Source organism: Schistocerca nitens, chromosome 3, assembly GCF_023898315.1.
Source record: "Schistocerca nitens isolate TAMUIC-IGC-003100 chromosome 3, iqSchNite1.1, whole genome shotgun sequence".
Lineage (NCBI taxonomy): Eukaryota > Metazoa > Arthropoda > Insecta > Orthoptera > Acrididae > Schistocerca > Schistocerca nitens.
Genome location: NC_064616.1, coordinates 701,796,207 through 701,818,201, shown reverse-complemented (window position 1 = coordinate 701,818,201; position 21,995 = coordinate 701,796,207). Strand labels below are relative to the sequence as shown.

At 43.8% G+C, this 21,995-nt stretch overlaps 1 protein-coding gene across 1 annotated transcript in view; it reads left to right on the top strand.

The window, feature by feature from the left end:
* Positions 1 to 3,722, top strand: part of LOC126249396 (glutamate receptor ionotropic, NMDA 3A-like) — a 128,434-nt gene extending 124,712 nt beyond the window's left edge. The window contains exon 6 of the mRNA XM_049951048.1: positions 3,648 to 3,722. Coding sequence (XP_049807005.1) covers positions 3,648 to 3,722 — 75 coding nt within the window. The remainder of the gene's footprint in view (positions 1 to 3,647) is intronic.
* The last annotated feature ends 18,273 nt before the right edge of the window (positions 3,723 to 21,995 follow it).

The following is a 21,995-nucleotide window of genomic DNA, read 5'->3' as shown; positions in this document are numbered from 1 at the left end:
GATGAAGGTATGTTCTCGAAACTTCAACAAAAGCCCGTACCGAGCTACTGAGCGTCTCTCCTGCAGAGTCTTCCACTGGAGTTTATCTATCATCTCCGTAACGCTTTCGCGATTACTAAATGGTCCTGTAACGAAGCGCGCTGCTCTCCGTTGGATCTTCTCTATCTCTTCTATCAACCCTATCTGGTACGGATCCCACACTGGTGAGCAATACTCAAGCAGTGGGCGAACAAGTGTACTGTAACCTATTTCTTTTGTTTTCGGATTGAATGTCCTTAGGTTTCTTCCAAGGAATCTCAGTCTGGCATCTGCTTTACCGACGATCAACTTTATATGATCATTCCATTTTAAATCACTCCTAATGCCTACTACCAGATAATTTATGGAATTAACTAAAAATGGCTCTAAGCACTATGGGACTCAACTGCTGTGGTCATAAGTCCCCTAGAACTTAGAACTACTTAAACCTAACTAACCTAAGGACAGCACACAACACCCAGCCATCACGAGGCAGAGAAAATCCCTGACCCCGCCGGGAATCGAACCCGGGCGTGGGAAGCGAGAACGCTACCGCACGACCACGAGATGCGGGCTATGGAATTAACTGCTTCCAGTTGCTGACCTGCTATATTGTAGCTAAATGATAAGGGATCTATCTTTCTATGTATTCGCAGTACATTACACTCATTTGTTCCCTCGTAGTGGCGTTACTAGCGTTACACGATGCGATTATCGCGAAATTTGAATATGTGTCTTCTTTCGTATGTAGAAACAGACCTATCAACTTTCGTTTATCTCGCACCAGTATTTCTTGGTGTTGATTTTTTTTTGTCAATGTATACGGAAATGCACTTGACGTCCGTACTCCTTATGGCGCGTGAACGTCGTCGGCTTGCTCGTTATGCAGAGCAAAATACCCATGGCGCAATCAGCGGGAAAGTATAATCATATGGTGGATGTAGCTTAGTGATCATCCCCAGAGGACTGCGCGATGCCAACCGGCCTCCGTGTCATCCTGTACCATATCCGGTCGTGCAGATGAGGTATGGAGGAGTATGGAGTGAGCCCACCGCTCTCCTGGTCATAGAGGCTTTCCAGATCTCGCAGCCGCTACTTCTCATTCAAGTAACTCCTCAGTTTTCATCATGAGGCTAAGCGCTCTTCGTTCCAGTCCCCCCTGCAAGGAAAAAAAAATACCTGGCAGTACCAGCTACTGATCCCAGGTCCTCCGCCTGGCAGTCATCAACACTGACCACTCAGTTATGCTGGCGAACACTATGATATGGAGAACACAAATTATGTGGAGCTCATTGTTCGTAGTGCTCTGTTACAAATTGATTTGTGGATCATAAGCGTGCACATTGACTAAACGAAGTTTTGATGTAGACACTGGAAAAGCTTGCTTGCGCCAAGGTAGAAATCCAAGCCTTACCTGGTCTGATGCTATTTCCAGTTACATTCTGACGATGGTCCCCTTCTGGTAACATGAATTACTGACTCATAACGGCAATAAATGCGGCACAAAAGAGTCGTAAGAAGTCCCCTTGACGACAGTGTTTGTTACAGAAGGCGTTCTGAAAGCTGTGGACGCTTCACCATTGTCGTTTACCATTTGAAACCTGATGTTCTCCGTATTAGACAAGATGTTTTTTAGCAGCAAGTACCAGGTGTACACTCCAAATAACAAATGATACTACAGTTGTTTAGATTCTCCGGATAGCAATATCTGCCGCGTCACTTTCGTTGTTTGTATGAAGCTATAACAAATTTTGGCCGTAACGAATGACCAGCGCTAAATGCTGTAAACGAAGACGTGCTAATTCATTTATAAATTATATCCCTGATTTTATTTACTTGTATACTGTGGCCGAAGTTCAAAACTGCTGATCTCAGGTTTGCCAAAAAATATGTCCCATAGGACTCCATAATTGTGACAGCGCACGACTCTATAATTGTGACAGTGTACGGTAGGACTTCAGACGAATAAAAAGTATCTTAGAATTTCCCGGGATCGTATCTAAATTTTGTCAGTCTGGTGATAAAATAACAACAGACTGACATACCATATCTCTTCTACAGAAAGGAAAAAACATTTTAAATACAGCAAAAAGTTCACGAGACTATCGTTTTCAGTTAATTTGATCTAAATAGTTCCCCTTTAATACATTGTAGTGCGGCTGTATTTCTGGAGAAAGAAGTTGAACGTTACAAGACATATTTAATATTATTGAAACGAAATTGTTGATGTTGTTTCGGCCTCGAAATCCATGTCTAAATTAACTACACTACTGTTCAATGTTAAGTCTTAAGTATAAAACTGTCTCTTTTTAGTGTTTAAAGCAATGTTAACCGCTTTGTTTCGAAACGGCTTTACTGTTCTATAATCGGACTCAGTAATATTAAAATTACAGTCTGTAATATCTCTTCTTGAATATTCAGTCCTATTGTCTTCATTCTGAAAGGCTGTCTTCATCTGTCCTCTATGCCCCAAGCGATGGTTTCCGGAGCTTGTCAATAATGTACTCGGTTCTACCTGTATCATGGTGACAAAGCCTGGTTGAGACGTCATGGTTACGCCACTGCAAATCTTTGAGAAGATATTCGTAGGCAGGCAGGTGATTATCTTGAATCGGAAGCCCACAAGTGTATTCATTTTGAGTTGTGAATTGCTGATAGTAATTTAGATTCTCGACAACAACTGCTGCTGATGAATAGAGCTAGTACCAATTGCATCATCTTTTTTCAATCACGTTGAGACACTTAGTCGGGCACTGAAATGAATCCAGTACTATTCTTACTATTCACTAGTGATACGTCTTTCTTGCACCCTTAAAATGATTTCTTTTACGTTTGTTAAATTTCGTCAATTGCGTATGCACACTCCCGACGGCGACGACACGCCATTCCTTCTTCCGCCCCTCTACCACCGTCGCCACCTTCCCATCTCTCCAGACTGCGACCTTCGGGACTGCCACGCTGGTGTTCTTTGGCCTGGTTTCTACACCTGTGTGTCATGCGTTGATTACGTGAACACCACGCTACGGTTCGCAGTAGTAAAACATACGTTTCTCACGCGATAGTCTGAGTGACACGGTTTTTGCTTGAACTGTTCCATTTCTTACGGCACTTTTCTGACCAAAAAATGAAAACAAAGGGCACTGATTCCAGGGACAAGTTCAGGTATTAACTTACATACTGCATTAAAAATTAAAAATTTGTATGTTAATAAAAATATGAGATGACGTTTTAGGTGTCCAGTGATATGCTCAACTTAAAATGTGTTACTAATGGACAGGTTTACTTTTATGCATGACTTCCACAACGAAATTCCAAATGCCCATTTTGTCGTTTATGAACGAGCTTCAAAGCTCACTTGAAAGAATACTGCTCGTAATAATAAGCCAAAGGCCGAAGTTTGATCTGCCTCCGAGATCGGCTAAGTAAAATTGATTGCAGTGTGCTTATTTGCTACGTATATGTTGCAATATTGTTTTTGACATGAGAAATCAGCCCTGAGTAAGAAGGGCGCTACCCTAGGCATGTACGGCTTCGTTGCTCGTAGAATAGCTGTAGTGGGTTGTGTCGTAGTGCAGCAGCGCTTTAGCCGCAGACCTGGTGACGGGTATCAGAGCGTTGCCTTGTTTCAGAAGGAACACGAGCAACGCCGACGCCGAAAGAGCAAAGCCCAGTTCTTCGAGATGATCCAGGAGATACGCAGGTAAGCGTCTGCATTTGGTTCCACATTCGTTACACGTACGCTTTTACTAAGCTGGAGAGCGAATGCTTTATGTACTAACGCTTGGGCGCAATAGTTGTACTTTCGACTGCTTCCTAAGAGTAACACGCTATGTTAAACATGACTCTAGTTGAAAATCTTACTTTTCTCTTCAGTGTTAACCACTAGCGTCACAAGCTAAGTTTCCATTTAATTCCTATATTTTATGGCTTTGGTAACAGTGCTATTCGTGTACAATAGCTCTGCTCACCATTATCACTAACTAAAGACCAGCTTTTCAACTCTGTCGGCTGATCAGTTATACGAAATGTTAATTTTAAACCTAAGATGAATATTTTATCTTGTGTAATTCATAGTAGATTTCTGTTGCATGAATCTTATTGTGAGTAGCTGCTTTATAAAATATAAAGATTTCTGAAGTTAACCTGTTTTGTTCATTTGAGAATCTTCCAGACACATATTATAACATTTTCTTCACCGTCTATGTTGTGTATGTGACACAGCCACTTCAAATACCTCTTACGTTTCGTTTACGAAGGGAGACCTCTGAGTCTTATGCACGAGTTTGTGTAACTGGAAATGCTTCAATTTCGAATAGCACAGTAATAATCTTGGTATGTTTTCTGACCCGCAACAGCACTTGTGCTACTTTCCTCAAAAGTCCACTTTTCGCATTTAAATTTTATTGTGTCACATTTACAACAATAAAAACATTTGTACCTTAAATGCCATGAACCACCATTTACTACAGTACATTGACACAGGATGAAGCTATCTGCATTGTGCAATATAAATAAGGTATCGGTCTCAACGGATATTAGGTAATCATTCGTTGCGTTTATTTACAGCATGAAAAGAGGTAATTTGGTTCAACTTCCGAAATTCATGTCCGTAACTGTCTATCACATACATCTCCAAAGAATTGTACTACTAGTTTCAAGGCTCTTTAACAATGACGCAGTCGACAGAAAAATATGAGTATGTTTTTATTTCTTGATTTTCCATTTTATCAAGAAACATTCGTGCAAGCGAGAGAGAGAGGTAGAGGGGGAGGGGGGGGGGGGACTGGAGGAGACAGGGTGCAAACTTCTTCATTTGCATTGCTAATTAGTACAATACATCAACATGAATAACATACCTCTAGAATGGCTGACACTTTGGTCCAATGCTTTTTCCGCAACATTTGCTTCTGGATGGTAAAAAAACGATAACTATCGCGCTATGTTAAATTTGACACTTATCTACAACTGTTTACAGTTCTTTTTCGAAATCTTACGTATGTAGTGACCTAATGGTGAGTTGTACACACATACAGCGTGTTCCACAATTCCCATTACAGGCTTCTAGGAGCTGTAGAGGGTACTTAGTAGATAAAACTTTGATAAGGAACCCACGTCCGGAAATGTACCCTTTAGATATAAAATAGATTTCAAAATCGTTTCACCTTCATGTCGACCACCTCAGGGTACGGTACGTCATGGTAGAGCTGCGCAAGGCATATATCAAGAACGTTTTTCGGTTCGCTTCAGTTCATATCATTTCCGTCTGATCACAACAGAAAAACTGGTGCGTTCCGTACAAGGAGGTTTGACTGTGTTTCTCTATGGACACGCACTAGGATTTGTGGACCGTTTATATTGAAGCATGCGTTGCAGATACACCTTCTGCAACGAACAGGAGAGTCACTATGTGGAGCAGCTCTTTTACAGCACAGAGGTGAGAGCTCATTGACTTCGGCCGGCCGAAGTGGCCGTGCGGTTAAAGGCGCTCCAGTCTGGAGCCGCAAGACCGCTACGGTTGCAGGTTCGAATCCTGCCTCGGGCATGGATGTTTGTGATGTCCTTAGGTTAGTTACGTTTAACTAGTTCTAAGTTCTAGGGGACTAATGACCTCAGCAGTTGAGTCCCATAGTGCTCAGAGCCAGCTCATTGACTTCGCTGTGTGCGTGCTGTGAAGCGGAAGATTTGAAACTGATCCAACGTTCAAACTTATTTTACATTTAAAAAATAATTTTTTGGACACGAGTTATTTATCAGAATCTTACATACTTAATCCCCCTCTACAAACGCTATAAAACTGTAGTAGGAATTGTGGAACACGCTGTGTATGAAGGGTGGTCAGAAGCAGTCTGAAGGGCTTGTAAGGGTGCTGTAGAGTAGGGTGTACTGAGAAATAACTGTTAAGAAAAAAAATTCGATGCGTTCCGCCGTTTCCGAGTTAATTGACATTGAAGTTAGCCAATCAGCCCGATGCGCGCACAAATTAAAGCAGCCTGCCGGATACAGTTGGTGCACTTGTTCTCATAGCGTAGATGATAGCGCACAAGACCGGTTAGCATTTGGCTCGGGGTTCATCTACATCTACATCCATACTCCGCAAGCCACCTGACGGTGTGTGGCGAAGGGTACCTTGAGTACCTCTATCGGTTCTCCCTTCTATTCCAGTCTCGTATTTTTCGTGGAAACAAGGATTGTCGGTATGCTTCTGTGTGGGCTCTAATCTCTCTGATTTTATCCTCATGGTCTCTTCGCGAGATATACGTAGGAGGAAGCAATATACTGCTTGACTCTTCGGTGAAGGTATGTTCTCGAAACTTCAACAAAAGCCCGTACCGAGCTACTGAGCGTCTCTCCTGCAGAGTCTTCCACTGGAGTTTATCTATCATCTCCGTAACGCTTTCGCGATTACTAAATGATCCTATAACGAAGCGCGCTGCTCTCCGTTGGGTCTTCTCTATCTCTTCTATCAACCGTATCTGGTACGGATCCCACACTGCAGAGCAGTATTCAAGCAGTGGGCGAACAAGCGTACTGTAACCTACTTCCTTTGTTTTCGGATTGCATGTCCTTAGGATTCTTCCAATGATTCTCAGTCTGGCATCTGCTTTACAACGATCAACTTTATATGATCATTCCATTTTAAATCACTCCTAATGCGTACTCCCAGATAATTTATGGAATTAACTGCTTCCAGTTGCTGACCCGCTATTTCGTAGCTAAATGATAAGGGATCTATCTTTCTATGTATTCGCAGCACATTACACTTGTCTACATTGAGATTCAATTGCCATTCCCTGCACCATGCGTCAATTCGCTGCAGATCCTCCTGCATTTCAATACAAGTTTCCATTGTTACAACCTCTCGATACACCACAGCATCATCTGCAAAAAGCCTCAGTGAACTTTCGATGTCATCCACAAGGTCATTTATGTATATTGTGAATAGCAACGGTCCTATGACACTCCCCTGCGGCACACTTGAAATCACTCTTACTTCGGAATACTTCTCTCCATTGAAGGAACTTGCCCCCCTTCTTGCAGCGGTGTACCGTAGGTCTCTAGAAGAGCGTAGCGTTCCAAGGGATTGGAAAAGGGCACACGTCATACCTTACCACCGTCCCATGTCCAATTTTTTAATCACACACTTATCGGTTTCAGGAAACTAAACGAAGCACATGTTTTGTGACAGCTTCTCTGGCAGGCCGCTAGAATTTGCGAGCCCAATGGCCTCATTGGCTAACTTAAATGCTAATTAACTCGCAAACGGCGCAACGTATAGAAGTTTTTCCTTAACAATTACTTATCAGCACAAACTACCCTGAAACACTCTTAATAGCTTTTCAGACTGTTTCTGTCCACCCTATATGTACGTATCCAGCTGCTTAACACTGCAAGGTTCATATACCGTAGCGCTCATAAGTATTTTATAGAAAGCATTAACTATAATTACATAAATATAAGCGTGTAACAGAAAAGCTGTCAGTGCATAACTGAAAAGCATGTAATTAAAATCCATTTAGTTCAAATGGCTCTGATCACTATGGGACTCAACATCTTAGGTCATAAGTCCCCTAGAACTTAGAACTACTTAAACCTAACTAACCTAAGGACATCACACACACCCATGCCCGAGGCAGGATTCGAACCTGCGACCGTAGCAGTCCCGCGGTTCCGGACTGCAGCGCCAGAACCGCTAGACCACCGCGGCCGGCAAAATCCATTTAGTTCAAAACTTCAGTTAGTGGAAACAAAGCTATCTTACATCAAAACGGAAACAATTCTTCTGGCTCAAAAGTAATTTGTGGGTCTGAGTATGTAAGATTAAAACAAAACTATTTTGGAATCTGAAGAACAAATCAGTTTGTCGTTGCATACTCATGGACTTTGATCTCAGCTGCACATCTATTTGGCACATAATCCACAAGCTTTTGTAATAGGTCAAGTCAGAGTTTTGACCTTTCGTCCAATAAGGCAGCAGCAAATTGATCCTTGTTTGAGTAGCTTCTACGACGAACACGTCGATCCAGTGCACCCCAGAGGTATTTAATTGGATTTCGATCAGGGTCCTGGCTTGGACATTGCAAATTTTTGACTTTTTTAACCGAAGATAATTTTTTAATGGTCGAAGATGAGTTTGAATCGTTGTCCTGGCAAAGTATCAAATTATCTGGCATATTCTTTCTCCTGTGTGGAACCATACTCTTTTCTGAAATGTTACTGTGCAGGAAACGATTTACTTTGCCTTCTGTTTGGACCAGATAACCAGACCACAGTCTAGAATAATATCCCCACACCACGAACGTGCTTAATGGTCCGTACCCGGTATTCTTCGTTTTCTTCGTTTTCTCTTTGGTCTTCTCAGAAGAAAACACATTAATTTTACTTTAATCACTCCATAAAACCTTCGATCAATATGTAGCGTTCCAATTCGGATGTTTCTTTGCAAACTCTGTCATGGTCTACCTACTTTTTTTTAACTTTATGAGTGGTTTTCATGATGGTTGCCAACTATTTAATTCACTTGCTAATAGGCAGCGTTTTACAGTAGAGAAACGTAGGTTCAGTGCATGATGCTGCTCCAGATCATCCCTAATTTGTCAGAGCCGATTTTCTTGGATCAGCAGCCGACTGCTTACAAAACATGCTGTCCTCCCTTATTGTTCTGTTTCAAGGACGACCTGACCTTGGGTTATTGGCTATTGTTCCTTCCTGTTTTTGCCGGAAACTCCACTCACTTATTGGTTGTTGTGGTATGCCATAGTCTCCAGCAACGCCAGACTGCAACTTCTTCTTGCTGAAAGCATACAAAACAACTTGTCTCACATCAGCCTAGTGTTCTTTGCGGTTTGGCAGATTTAAGTTGAAGAATAGAAATGGTTCAAATGGCTCTGAGCAAACTTAGAACTACTTAAACTTAACTAACCGAAGAACATCACACACATCCATGCCCGGGGCAGGATTCGAACCTGCGACCGTAGCAGACTGTAGCGCCTAGAACCCCTCGGCCACTCCGGCCGGCAGATTTAAGTTGAATCTAGATACTAACGAGCAGTGTCTGAATGCCTAGGCTAACAATAGTTAATGAACACCGTATCACAAAAGCTAATTAAAAATACTTTTGAACTAATGGATTATATACTTTCTTTGTTATTGTATACCTTGCTTATTTGTTAGATATGTAACCACAGCAATGTGAAGCGCTTGATGGACTGGCACGGTTAGGCCCGTTTCCCACTGGGACACTGGTGACGGTCACCGACAGAGATACATTGGTGTGAACTGAAGCATTCACACCGGGAGACTACACCGCATCACCGGGCCACTGTAACGCAGCAGTGACTCACCCTCGCCCCATGTGACGGACAGGGTCACTCACAGCAGTCACCGCCGCACTTGCATTAGTTTGAATTGGAGTTTTCGCACTGAGACACAGATCACAGACACAGCGCTGCAGGTTTGCCAATAGAAGGCAGTCATTTTTGAGACAGTGACGCGAAACATTCGTTGTAAATTATACTGTAAACATTGTAGCCATGAGTTTAGATTTGATTAACACGGAAGACTTTATAAGTGAAGTAGAAAGTCGTCCTGCTATATGGGATGTCAAAAGCGATGACTATAGCAACAAAGTGGTGAAAACGAATGCTTGGCAAGAAATTATAACGAAGTTTGTGCCTGATTTCAATGAGAAGAGCATGGAGGATTAAAACAAAATTGGTAAGTTGTACATTGTTTTTCAATTTTAATACCTTATTTTTCGGCCGGCCTGTGTGGCCGAGCGGTTCTAGGCGCTTCAGTCTGGAACCGCGCGACCGCTACGGTCGCAGGTTCGAATCCTGTCTCGGGCATGGATATGTGTGATGTCCTTAGGTTAGTTAGGTTTAAGTAGTTCTAAGTCTAGGGGACTGATGACCTCAGAAGTTAAGTGCCATAGTGCTCAGAGCCATTTTGAACCTTATTTTTCGGACCATAAAAGAGTAGTGAAATTTAGTTCAAAAATGGTTCAAATGGCTCTGAGCACTATGGGACTTAACTTCTGAGGTCATCAGTCCCCTAGAACTTAGAACTACTTAAACCTATCTAACCTAAGGACAACACACACACCCATGCCCGAGGCAGGATTCGAACCTGCGACCGTAGCGGTCGCGCGGTTCCAGATTGTAGCGCCTAGAACCGCTCGGGAAATTTAGTTGCTATGCCTGAAAAGGCTAGGAGGATAGTAACCTTCAAGCACGTTTGCATCCCTCACCCCTTTTCTTCTGCATTTACCAGTATTACGTGTATCTTTAGGCGTTCTTAATGCGATAAGAAGGCACAAAATGGATGAGCGTGGAAAGCATGAAATCACAACTATAGGCGAATGATGAAGAAATCTAAAAAAAGTATACTTATACTTCAAAATTTTCATAACAAAATTAAGTGTGCGTCTTATCGTCGTCTTAAGGCGCTCCGTCTTATGGTCCGAAAAATACAATTAAAATATTATTATTGTCCTTTCCTGTGATTTCTTCTTTCATTTGTCCTAGCAGTTCACCATATGAGGTTTTCGACGTTCGAAAATACTGAAAAAACTTCTTCTCATCTTGTCTCAAGTCGACACAAAGAGTATAAAACAATATTTTCTCCAGCCGACCTCGTAGCAGTGGATGTAAGTGTAATGATCGTTTTGTCTTCATTCTCCTTCTCCTCTTGCCTAGAAGTACTAGCAAGAGTTCCTCCTCACTCGAGTCCATTTCACTAACTAATCAGTTGGCAATACCTGCAGTGTCGGACACCGGTGATCCAGGAGTGTTCATCACAATTACTGGTGACCGTCACCAGTGTCCCAGTGTGAAACAGGCCTTATATGCGTTGCTCTGTTGTGACTGCATGCAAACAGTACTGACAAAATAACACTACAACTACAAAATACTTTAGAGCGCTACTGTAGATTAGATTAATTAACTGATCACACTGGCACAGTGGCTAACACACTGGACTCGCATTCGGAAAGACGACGGTTCAAACCCGCGTCCGGCCATCCTGATTTAGGTTTTCCGTGATTTCCCTAAATCTCTTCAGGCAAATTCCGGGATGGTTCTTTTGAAATGGCACGTCCGACATCCTTCCCCATTCTTACCTAACCCGATGGGACCGACGACCTCACTGTTTCGTCCCCTCCCCCTAATGAACCAACCAATTAATTGATCGCTTGATAGCGATTAGTGCCATATGAGAACAGTTATCGTATATTAAGGTTTGTGTAACAGTTACGCCAAAGAAGGATACATGTGACGGAAAAGAACTTTATACCACAGATTAGGTACGTGACAATGCGCAAATGATAGAAGAACTGTAACGAGACATGGTCGATGGGGAGTAACTGACTCGAAAATGGAGGTTGGAGACCAGTCGTAGCGTTCGTTCTTCGAATAAATCTTTAATATTCTTCGAATCTTATTGATTGGCGTTTCGAGTACAGAGGTGTCTTAAGGAGGAACAATACCTCTAAAACCATGATATAGCGACTGATGCTCAGATTCCCTTCAGTGAGCAGGACTGGACACCACACGATGTATCTAAAAGCATCCCATGATTCTCTGCTATTCTGGTCAACAATCTTGACTTAACACCGATCGGGTTAAAGTTGCTATGATAGCATCTAACAGGTATTCAGCCGTCACTATACGACGGGCTGAACTGCAACTGTTTCGAAAGCATACATATTGCCATTTACGACGCGTTCATGCGCTAATTGCAGGCTGAGGTGTTTGTGGTTGCCGTAAAATCGAAGGCAACGTAATTGCATGCGTACCACCAGCCCAAACCGCAGCAAATGGTGTCGAAACGTCGACACAGGTTATTCCATACCAGCAGAAGCAGCAGCAGCGCACTTACATTGTACTACACTGGGCGGAGATATACCGTCCATTAAGATCATGCCGACTAGATGATGACCATGCTCTCCTGTTACTGCACTGCAGAGACAAGTATCAGTTCTTCGCTGGAATGCCTCTATTCTATCTGCAGGATCCATACACACAATAACACACACAGACATACACACAGACACATACACACTGCACTATAATAACAGCATGTACCATCGTAGCCACCACAGAGTCACAAACCTGTTTTTCTCCGAGATCAAATACTCAGCCCCATTCGAACTGCCATTCTGACGTTGTCCCGTTTGACGCCAGCTAGGTCTGTGACAGCTGTTTTCGTATTCTTTCTTCGCATGGTGTCACTTCCCAGCCTCAGCATGACGTTAGACTGACATATCTGGTCACACAAGAGTAATCGCTGCCAGGTCTAGGTACACCCCATCCTTCTCAAGTCCGGAAAGCATTTCGGAGGTACAATATTCTTCACATTTTCCGTGTTTAGATCCCTGTGGGATATTCTTACTGAAAGATGAGATTTTTACCAACATTAGTGTAGTGGTGGAACGGGAAGCTATCAATGTGAGAAGGAGCTTAGACCGTGTTATGTGAGACATGGTTACTCAAGGATTCATGTGTTGCTTAACAGTGGCCATTATTACCTTGGTAATGTAATAAATACCACAGTCACGGTAGATTATTATCAAATGTCCACCTATTAGACGCAGAGTATTAGAATACATTACACTTCTGTTACTGTAGCTTGGAAATCACTGGAACCCTGACAGGAGTCGCTACTGGAATCATTATCTTTCCGACACCCTGTATCCGTTTTAGGAGGTTGTAAAGCGAATTTAACATCACTCCGTTTAACCTATGCATATAGCATTCAACGTCCCTCTACCCTTAATTTTATCAAGTATTATTCCATGGCTTTCGAATATAAAGCAAATATATCTCAATGACTAGTGGTATATTTATATTCCCTTTCTTCATCTTAAGATATTTTTTACGTGTTGCTTAATGTGATATGTGTGACTCTTGATGGTTGAGAAAACACAAGATCACTGAAATGTCGCCGGCCGCGGTGGTCTCGCGGTTCTAGGCGCGCAGTCCGGAACCGTGCGACTGCTACGGTCGCAGGTTCGAATCCTGCCTCGGGCATGGATGTGTATGATGTCCTTAGGTTAGTTAGGTTTAAGTAGTTCTAAGTTCTAGGGGACTTATGACCACAGCAGTTGAGTCCCATAGTGCTCAGAGCCATTTGAACCACTGAAATGTCATTACAGTTACTTGTCGAAAGATGATGTGTACAGCACAGTTAGAAATACGTCTCGGCAGCATGATAAAGGAGATTTACCAACATCTGTGATCCAACTCTCAGTTACCTATTCTGCTGTTTCATGCGGGAAAGAAAACGTTTATCTTCATATACAAACCAAATTACGGCTGTATTTCGTAGTAACTTCTAGAAAAAATGCATTCCATCGATGTTAATAGCTTCCTTCTTCATATGGTTTACGTCAACATTGTATGGAATCATCAAACAACTGTACGTTGATTTACTCGCACTAATATAATCCACACAAGAAGCAACATTATGTTTAGCACGTATTAAAACCTGAAACAAGTACAACACTATAAATCGTTGACTTGATGTGATTATGGCATCTTGATGTATTTATCTCATTTATATAGTTTCGGAACACATTTTATATGGAGAAGAACTGGTAGGAAAGGTCCTAGAGGCTGCAAGAGACATTGTAATTGGAAGACAAAGGATAAAGACTATAAAATACTTGGATGATCAAGCAGTGCTGCAGTAATCATAAAAGCAGCTACACAAGATGTTTAAGAGTGTTGCAGGAAAAGGCAAGGTGTATGTAATGAACAATAATACAGGAAAGACAAAAGTGACGAGAATAAGCGATAAGGAAGTTCCAATCAACATATTCCTAGATTGAAACAAGTGCAATCCTATCTGTAACTCGGAAGTTTAATGATTTTGAATGGAGACTATACAGAAGAAATGAGGAGGAAAGACTGCATTTGATAAGGAGAAGCAGATACTAGACGATAGAAGAATGCTAATGGAGCTGAGGAAAAGATTTGCTGCAGGTTACGTTTGGAGTGTAGTTTTACACAGCATTGAATCATGGACAGTTAAGACGAAAGAAGAAAGATATTTAGAAAATTTTGAAAGATGAAGTTATCATGGATAAAATATGACAGTAGCAGTTCGATCTCTTCAATTGTATTTGCGTCTCGTGTTGGCTAACTGTATGTAAAATAACTTTCTATATTTCCTTGAAGGATGCTCATCCTCTGAGAAAGCGTAATTCGCAAATTCTAAGAATTAATAAAATCCACTCATTTACTTTACTTGACATAAAACTCTATTTTTGGTCGGCTGACATGGCTTCGTATTGCTACCCGAAATTCGATCAGAAACGACAATGCTTGTTTTCACTTGTCTCTGACCCTCAGAATAACTTTCTCTCTCCTTTTTTTAGACGTTGCAGCTTTTAGTGACGAAGCCTTCTACGGTTTAGGATTGCCAGTATTTGTGTTTAGCGCGTTTTGGTGATTAACTAAAGAAGCTGGTCAGACAAATAATAAAACGGAATAAACAGCTTCTGTTCTCTGTAGTAAGGAACCTGCGCAAGGGTCCGGGAGTTATTGGTTAATATAATACAACATTGGTCTACACTGTGAACACCATGTTCGATGAATCCATAGCGTGATGCTGTTGACAGGCGCTCGCCCGTTCCATCGTCAGAGCTAAAAGCAACCGCCTCAGGTGACCGCCTATTGGGTCACCGGCACGGTAGCTCAGCGTGTTCGGTCAGAGAGCCGGTTGGCCTCTGTAATAAAAAACTGAGAGGAAGGTTCAACAAAAGAACTTGAACGAATGTCATGTGACGCCCGCAATGACCAAACACAACGATCAACAGCAAACAAACTGGGAAAAAAAATTGGGTTGCTCGCGGCAGTGGCGTAAATGTTGCGTCCGATACGTCGGAGCAGTTATCTTTCTTTTAAGTAACAGTCCACAACTTACGCTCTGAAAAGACTGAGCGACCTGTTAATTATATGTTGTTTTATTTATCACCGCGTACTGAATCTTAAATTCAAAATCCACAAACAATTTGGCGAACACGTTCCCTAAACAAGACGACATTGCTTGTGCTTATGCTTTCGTAGTTCACGTACACGGACTTGTGGTACTTTATTTTAAAATTTCTTCAGATAAGAAACAACCACAAATATTTGAAATCGTGAATATTAAGTGTCAAGTTTGTATATACATCAGTGTTTTCTGATGAAAGCGTCATTCAGTTTCGTTCGCGGATAAGCTGGGATCTCTATGGATTACGTGGTAGCGTTTGATTCAATTGACGTCTTCTAAAGAAGACGGGTACCTACTGCAAATCAAAACTGATTTGCCAGTGACACTGTACAGAGTGTTATCAGGGTGGCGAGTCTTGTGCAAACAAAGAAATAATGTCTGGTGAGTATAAAAAGGTCATTATTCTCCACTTTATGGTCAATGACTTATCGGGTAGTATCGATTTCAATCTCAGGATTTTCGTAGATGGTAAACTTACTAGTGAGGAAAATTTTTAGGGCAAAAATTGTGGTAATAATCAGTCAGATCTTGAAAAAGCGTCATCATGTTGCGAAGATTGGCAGCAAGGTCTCATTACATGTAGAGAAAAGCAATGTTATCAGTTGAAGAAATGTATCAGTGGTTTCCTTTGTCTAATGGATTGAGACGACAAGAGTCAGACGCACAGTAGAATCATTTAGGGTGAACAGTGGCTAGACATAACACGTGGAACAACCACATAACCATAGCAAGTGACGGGCTATGACTCATCAGTAGGATGCTTGCGAACTATAGTGTGTCTAGTCAAGAGATTGGATACAAAACGTTTTTATGGCTCACACTTGAACACAACTCCAGCGTACAGAAATGAAGTGTTATTTCGTAGGCATTAACTGCCTGAATCAATATCCGTGAACTACTTCTCGGTTGTCGACCATATCATGTAGTAAAATATACAGTCTATGGTCCACTTTTATGGAAAATGGAAAGTGAAATGTTGCTACTTCAACTTACAAGGTAGACCTTTCATTAGTTGAATCCTCACGGGAGAATCTGTATCAGATTGCTATCTAATTTCAATGGTCGACCTGTTTCCGTAAGACACCGTAAAACTATAAAGGGAGACGGACTACTCCCGTGAAGAATTTCTTTAAACGACATTATTTTCGATGGCCACAGAATATACTGCCTGTTATATTTTCATGATAACTTAAATGAGTGGGCCAAATTCCGCTACGAGAAACACCACAAAATATCACAGAACCGCTTCCGGCCTGAACGACACACACACACACACACACACACACACACACGCGCGGTATAAAAGGGGAGTGCACAGGTGAGGCTGTCATTTAGTTAGTAGTCAGTGTTTCCAGGAACAGTTGCCAGTCACAAGTGTGTTCCGACTGCCCTCTCGAGAACTGGATGTCGGAGCGGGGGAATGCGTTGTTTACATGCGGGGCCAAAGCAGTTGCCCCTATCGCGCAGGAGTTGACCGATCGCCGTCCGGCGGGATTTTCTACGTCGGCGGCCCCATCGGTCGCTCCACCAACGACGAAACGGCAAATACCACCGGACTACGAAAGGATTATTGGTTCGTAATCCGGTGAAAAATAGAACATGAATGTCGAACATCTTGCGAACAACTCAAAGAGAAAGAGAGAAGCCACCACAGCGAGTGATGTTCACCAAGATACCGGCGCTGGCGAAGAGGGATTAATCTTGCCGACGAAGAAAAGGCAAACGCAGAGTGATAAGGCGAAAGCGGCATCTACGTTGCCTGTAATGTCGATTCCAAACTCTTTCGCAGGACAGCGAGATACTGATTCTGCAATACAGGACCAACAGCAACATCAACAGCAGCAACAAAAACAGCCGTAGAAACAGAAGCAAAAATTCTTCCTATCGTGCAGCATTACAACGAGGAGAACTATAAGCTGTTAAATAACTAGCTGAAGGAGAACCTTGCTGGACCTTTATCGGTAAGAAACCTGGCGGCGACAAGCTGAAGTTCACGCTCCAGAATAATGCCCGTTATGTCAAGGTTATGGAGTATGTAGGCGTCTAGGGTATTCTTAGCTATACATTTCGGTCGGTGAAAACGAAATGGGTGAAGGCTGTTATTAACGGCATTTCTCGGAGTGTGTCTCACGAAGACGTTACAGCAGTACTACATGAAATGGGATTCACCGCCACGAAGGTTGACTGGCTCATGATGCCGGGTACGGGAAAATATCATATGGTTCAAATGGCTCTAAGCACTATGGGACTTAAAATCTGAGGTCATCAGTCCCCTAGACTTAGAACTACTTGAACCTAATTAACCTAAGGACATCACACACATCCATGCCCGAGGCAGGGATCGAACCTGCGACCGTTGCAGCAGCGCAGTTCCGAACTGAACGGCCGAGAACCGCTCGGCCACAGCGGCCGGCGGAAAGGTATCCCCGAAGAGGGTCATCACACTATCAGATACTGACAAGGGAACCTCCCCATCGCACCCCCTTCAGATTTAGTTATAAGTTGGCACAGTGGATAGGCCTTGAAAAACTAAACACAGATCAATCGAGAAAACAGGAAGAAGTTGTGTGGAACTATGAAAAAATAAGCTAAATATGCAAACTGAGTAATCCATGTGCAAGATAGGCAACATCAAGGAGACTCTGCGCTCAGGAGCGCCGTGGTCTCGTGGTTAGCGTGAGCAGCTGCGGAATGAGAGGTCCTTGGTTCAAGTCTCCCCTTGGGTGAAATGTTTGCTTTATTTATTTTCGCAAAGTTATGATCTGTCCGTTCGTTCATTGACGTCTCTGTTCACTGTAATAAGTTTAGTGTCTGTGTTTTGCGACCGTACCGCAAAACCGTGCGTTTAGGAGACGAAAGGTCGTGCCTCTCCAATGGGAACCGAAAACATTTGACCGCAAGGTCATAGGTCAACCGCTTCCTCCACAGGAAAACACGTCTGATATATTCTATACGACACTGGTGACGGCATGTGCGTCACATGACAGGAATATGTTGTCTACCCACCTAACTTGTACACTTGGCGAATGGGTAAAAAGATTCTTCTACCTTGCCCGATTTAGGTTTTCTTGTGGATGTGATAATCACTCCCAAAAATTGATGAAAATATAAGCGTTTGTTACATAAACTGAAAATAAGAAGTTAAACTTTTCACCCGGGGGTAGGCTTGAACCAAGGACCTCTCGTTCCGCAGTTGCTCACGCTAACCACGGGACCACGGCACTCCTTGGCTCACGTTAGCCTAGATATTGCGTATCATTTGCATGGACTACTCAGTTGGTATATTTTGCTTATTTTGTCATAGTTCCACACAACTTCTTCCTGTTTTCTCGATTGATCTGTGTTCAGTTTTTCAAGGCCTATCCACTGTGCCAACTTATAACTAAATCTGAGGGGGGTGCGATGGGGAGGTTCCCTTGTGAGAAGCACCGAGAAATATTCCAAATGGAGCGCCTCTATGACCTTGTGGTCACTGTTGAGAAACTACACTCCAGGAAAGGTCCTATACAGTGTTACAACTGTCAGAGAATGTATCACATGGCACGTATCTGCACAGGGACGCCTCGATGTGTTAAACGCTGCCAAGGACATAAAAGGGGCAAGTGCCCTTGTAGCGAGAGTCACTGGCGGTCTGCTGCCTCTGTCGAGGAAACCGTCCAGCCAACTACAGGGACTGCGTTCTTCACAAGAATGCTCGACGACGGCAAACTGGACTCGCGCCCGTTCGCACCTAGGAAGCCGGCCACAAGATGTCATCGACATCCATCCACCAGCCAAAGCTTGTTTTCGCCTCCAAACACCAGAAAAACGAAGGAATACAGCCGCGACCCTTATTAATGGAGCGACGATCTGCTAAAATAAGACAGAACATGACAGCAGCAGAAGTAGTCCGTAGGATTTCTCCAGCCCAGCAGACGAATCTCCAGACCATGAATGTCCCCTCCAGCAGTTACGGCCCCCAGGAAGTACTCAGGCCTGCCAACGACACTGCAGATCTTGCTGTGTTGATTCGTGAGCTTGGGCAGACTGTCACTGAACTTAAGGAAACGCTGGTTGCTGTATTAGCAAAATGGTTCAAATGGCCCTGAGCACTATGGGACTCAACATCTTAGGTCATAAGTCCCCTAGAACTTAGAACTACTTAAACCTGACTAACCTAAGGACATCACACACACCCATGCCCGAGGCAGGATTCGAACCTGCGACCGTAGCAGTCCCGCGGTTCCGGACAGCAGCGCCAGAACCGCTACACCACCGCGGCCGGCGCTGTATTAGCACTCATTATCTCGGTTCTTCAAGAAGCCATCAGAGGACTCTTCTGTATTACCAGCGGCGCCACACAGATCACTTTTGCAACTTGGAATGCTGCAAGCATCTTCTACAAATTGAAAGAGTTTGAACTTTTCCTGCACGCCAAGAATGTTGACATTTGTTTGGTCAGTGACACTCATTTGAAAGCGGGATTAAGTGCCAGTATTGCGAACTATACGTGTTAGCGCACAGATTGCCTTACCGCGGGCGCTGGGGCGATTGTCTATGTACGGAATTCGCTCCGCCACTTTGCAGCTCCCCACTCCCAGCTCCGCACTGTGGACTGCACCTCTGTGGCGGAAGAAACCAGCCACAGCGTCGTGACGTTTACGGCAGTCTACTCACAGCCCAAAGGACACCTCCAAGAAGATGACTCTGTTGATCGCATCCGACACGGGGAAAAGCATATTATTGCTGGTTACCTAAATGCCAAACACGTGAGTTGGAATTCCTGTAAGATAAATCGTACTGGTAGCTGACCACATCCGACCCCGGGTCTACACTCCTAACGACCCACGAGCTATCCCAAGAATGGTAACCAGTCGGACGTTCTGGACCTCTACATAGTGAAGGGCATCCCGGCGGTCGTTACTTCTGAAGCCGTCCATGTGCTCTCCTCAGACCACAACGTTTTCTCTGCCATGGGGCAGCTTATACCCATCAGCCGCTTTAACACTGCCAGTCCTAATTGGGGCGCCTATCGTCGCAGACTACATCATACTTTTACAGCACATCAGTTACCAGCCGACGCTGACGTTGACGAGGACGCTACCTACATCACAACGGGCGTCACAGAAGTCATCTCTCTATCCACTGCTCAGCCGCCCACGGTCAATACAGCCCGCAGCTCTGGAGAACTGCCACAGGAGATCCTCCTTCTAATATGTGAAAAGAACCGTTTGACTGAAGAGTGACGTATCACGTAACAACGTAAAGTTAAGATGCGGGTCAATCTTCTCCAGCGGCTCATTAAGGAAGCCTTCATCGAATACCGTAATAAACAGTGGGCAGTGATGTTGACCCATGAGATCTAGCCCGAACTTTCACGAAGGGGCGTTCCAAAATATCTCCACTAGCGATTCCCAGCAGGCATGCCTACACACCATTTCACAAAGCTAATGCTATCGCCGATGTATTCGAGCAAAATTTCACGCCTGTAGAGGAGCCCATAAATCAGGCCAATATCCACATGGTTGAAGACAGACTTCAGGTCTATCTCGCGACAGACTCTGAGGGGGAAGAAGTCCAAAATCGAGAAGCTATCAGTGAAGAAGGAATCTGGCGGACATTTCAATGTTCCTCATCGCTGAACGGCGTCCAGACTCGACCCCATCACTGCTCCAGTGCTCCGAGAATTACCACCGACGACCACTTTGCACGTCACCCACTTCTTCAGTGCTATACTGACCCAGAAAAAATATCCTGAGATTTCGAAAATAGCAGTCATCGTTGGGGTGACCAAACTGGGAAAGAATCGTGCAGAACCAACCAGCTACAGACCTATCGGTCTTCTCTCATATCTCAGTAATTTATTTAAGAGAGTTCTGCTGTCCTGACTAACCGCACACCTCACTACTGAAGCATTACCGCCAGGTGAAGAATCTGGAGTTCTTGAAGGCTATTTCGACCCTTTTCCAGCCCTCGGGAGAGGTTGAGAAGGTCATCCAGGCTTACAACAATATGGAAATCTGCGCCATGATTCTTCTAGATGTCTTACGAGCTTTTGGCAGCTTGTCGCACCGCGGACTGCTTCAGAAACTTTCCACATATGGCTTTTCGAGCCACTTGTTGCATCTACCTGCTAGTTATATGGACGGTAAGACGTTCGTTGTGCGAGCTGGTGATGCCACCTCCGCGAGTTGCCATGTCCTTGCTTAAGTCCCGCAGGACACGGTGTTGGTCCCTGTGTTGCACAGTGTTTACACTGCGTACGTACCTACCTCACCTCGAGTTGGAAAACGTATCTTCGCTGACGACACTGCCCTGATCTGTCGCGACCGACGTCCAGTGGCAACTCAATGCCGTCTGCAGGCCGCCTGGCATGACATCGAGGAATGAGCTTGTAACTGGAGGATTCAGTTTAATGCTGCTAAAATCCATGAATTACTACTTACGAGAAGACGGCGTGTAGTAGTGGACAACATCATGTTATGCGACACCCCAGTTCCCTGGACACGAAAGCTGAATGCCTAGGAGTCACCCTTGACCGGCAGTTGACCTGGAAGCATTATGTCGATGATACCAGGAAGAAGGCGTCAGCTGCGCTTGGAGCTCTTTATTCCCTGCTGAATGAACGGTCCACATTGTCGGTGCATTGTGGCCTTGGAATATACAGAGCGTCCATCTGGACTATCATAGACTATGCCTGCCCAGTGTAAGAGACAGCCGTAAACACATATATAGCTCCTCCAGAATAAAGCTCTTCGGCGCATTTTCCACGTAACACATAATTTCCCACCGTAATATGTGCAGGAGGTAGCGAAGAAACCAACTGCACCCGCGCGATTTCACGAACACGCAGCGAAGCTGCACCACAATATACAATCGTCACCAATCGCCCTCATACGAGGATAAGGACGGCGTAACTAAGCAGCTGGCCGCTTTTAAAAGGCCCGTGGCCCTATTTGATAGGCAATAGGCCCTTGTCAGTTTCTTAATACTGTTGATATCTCTTT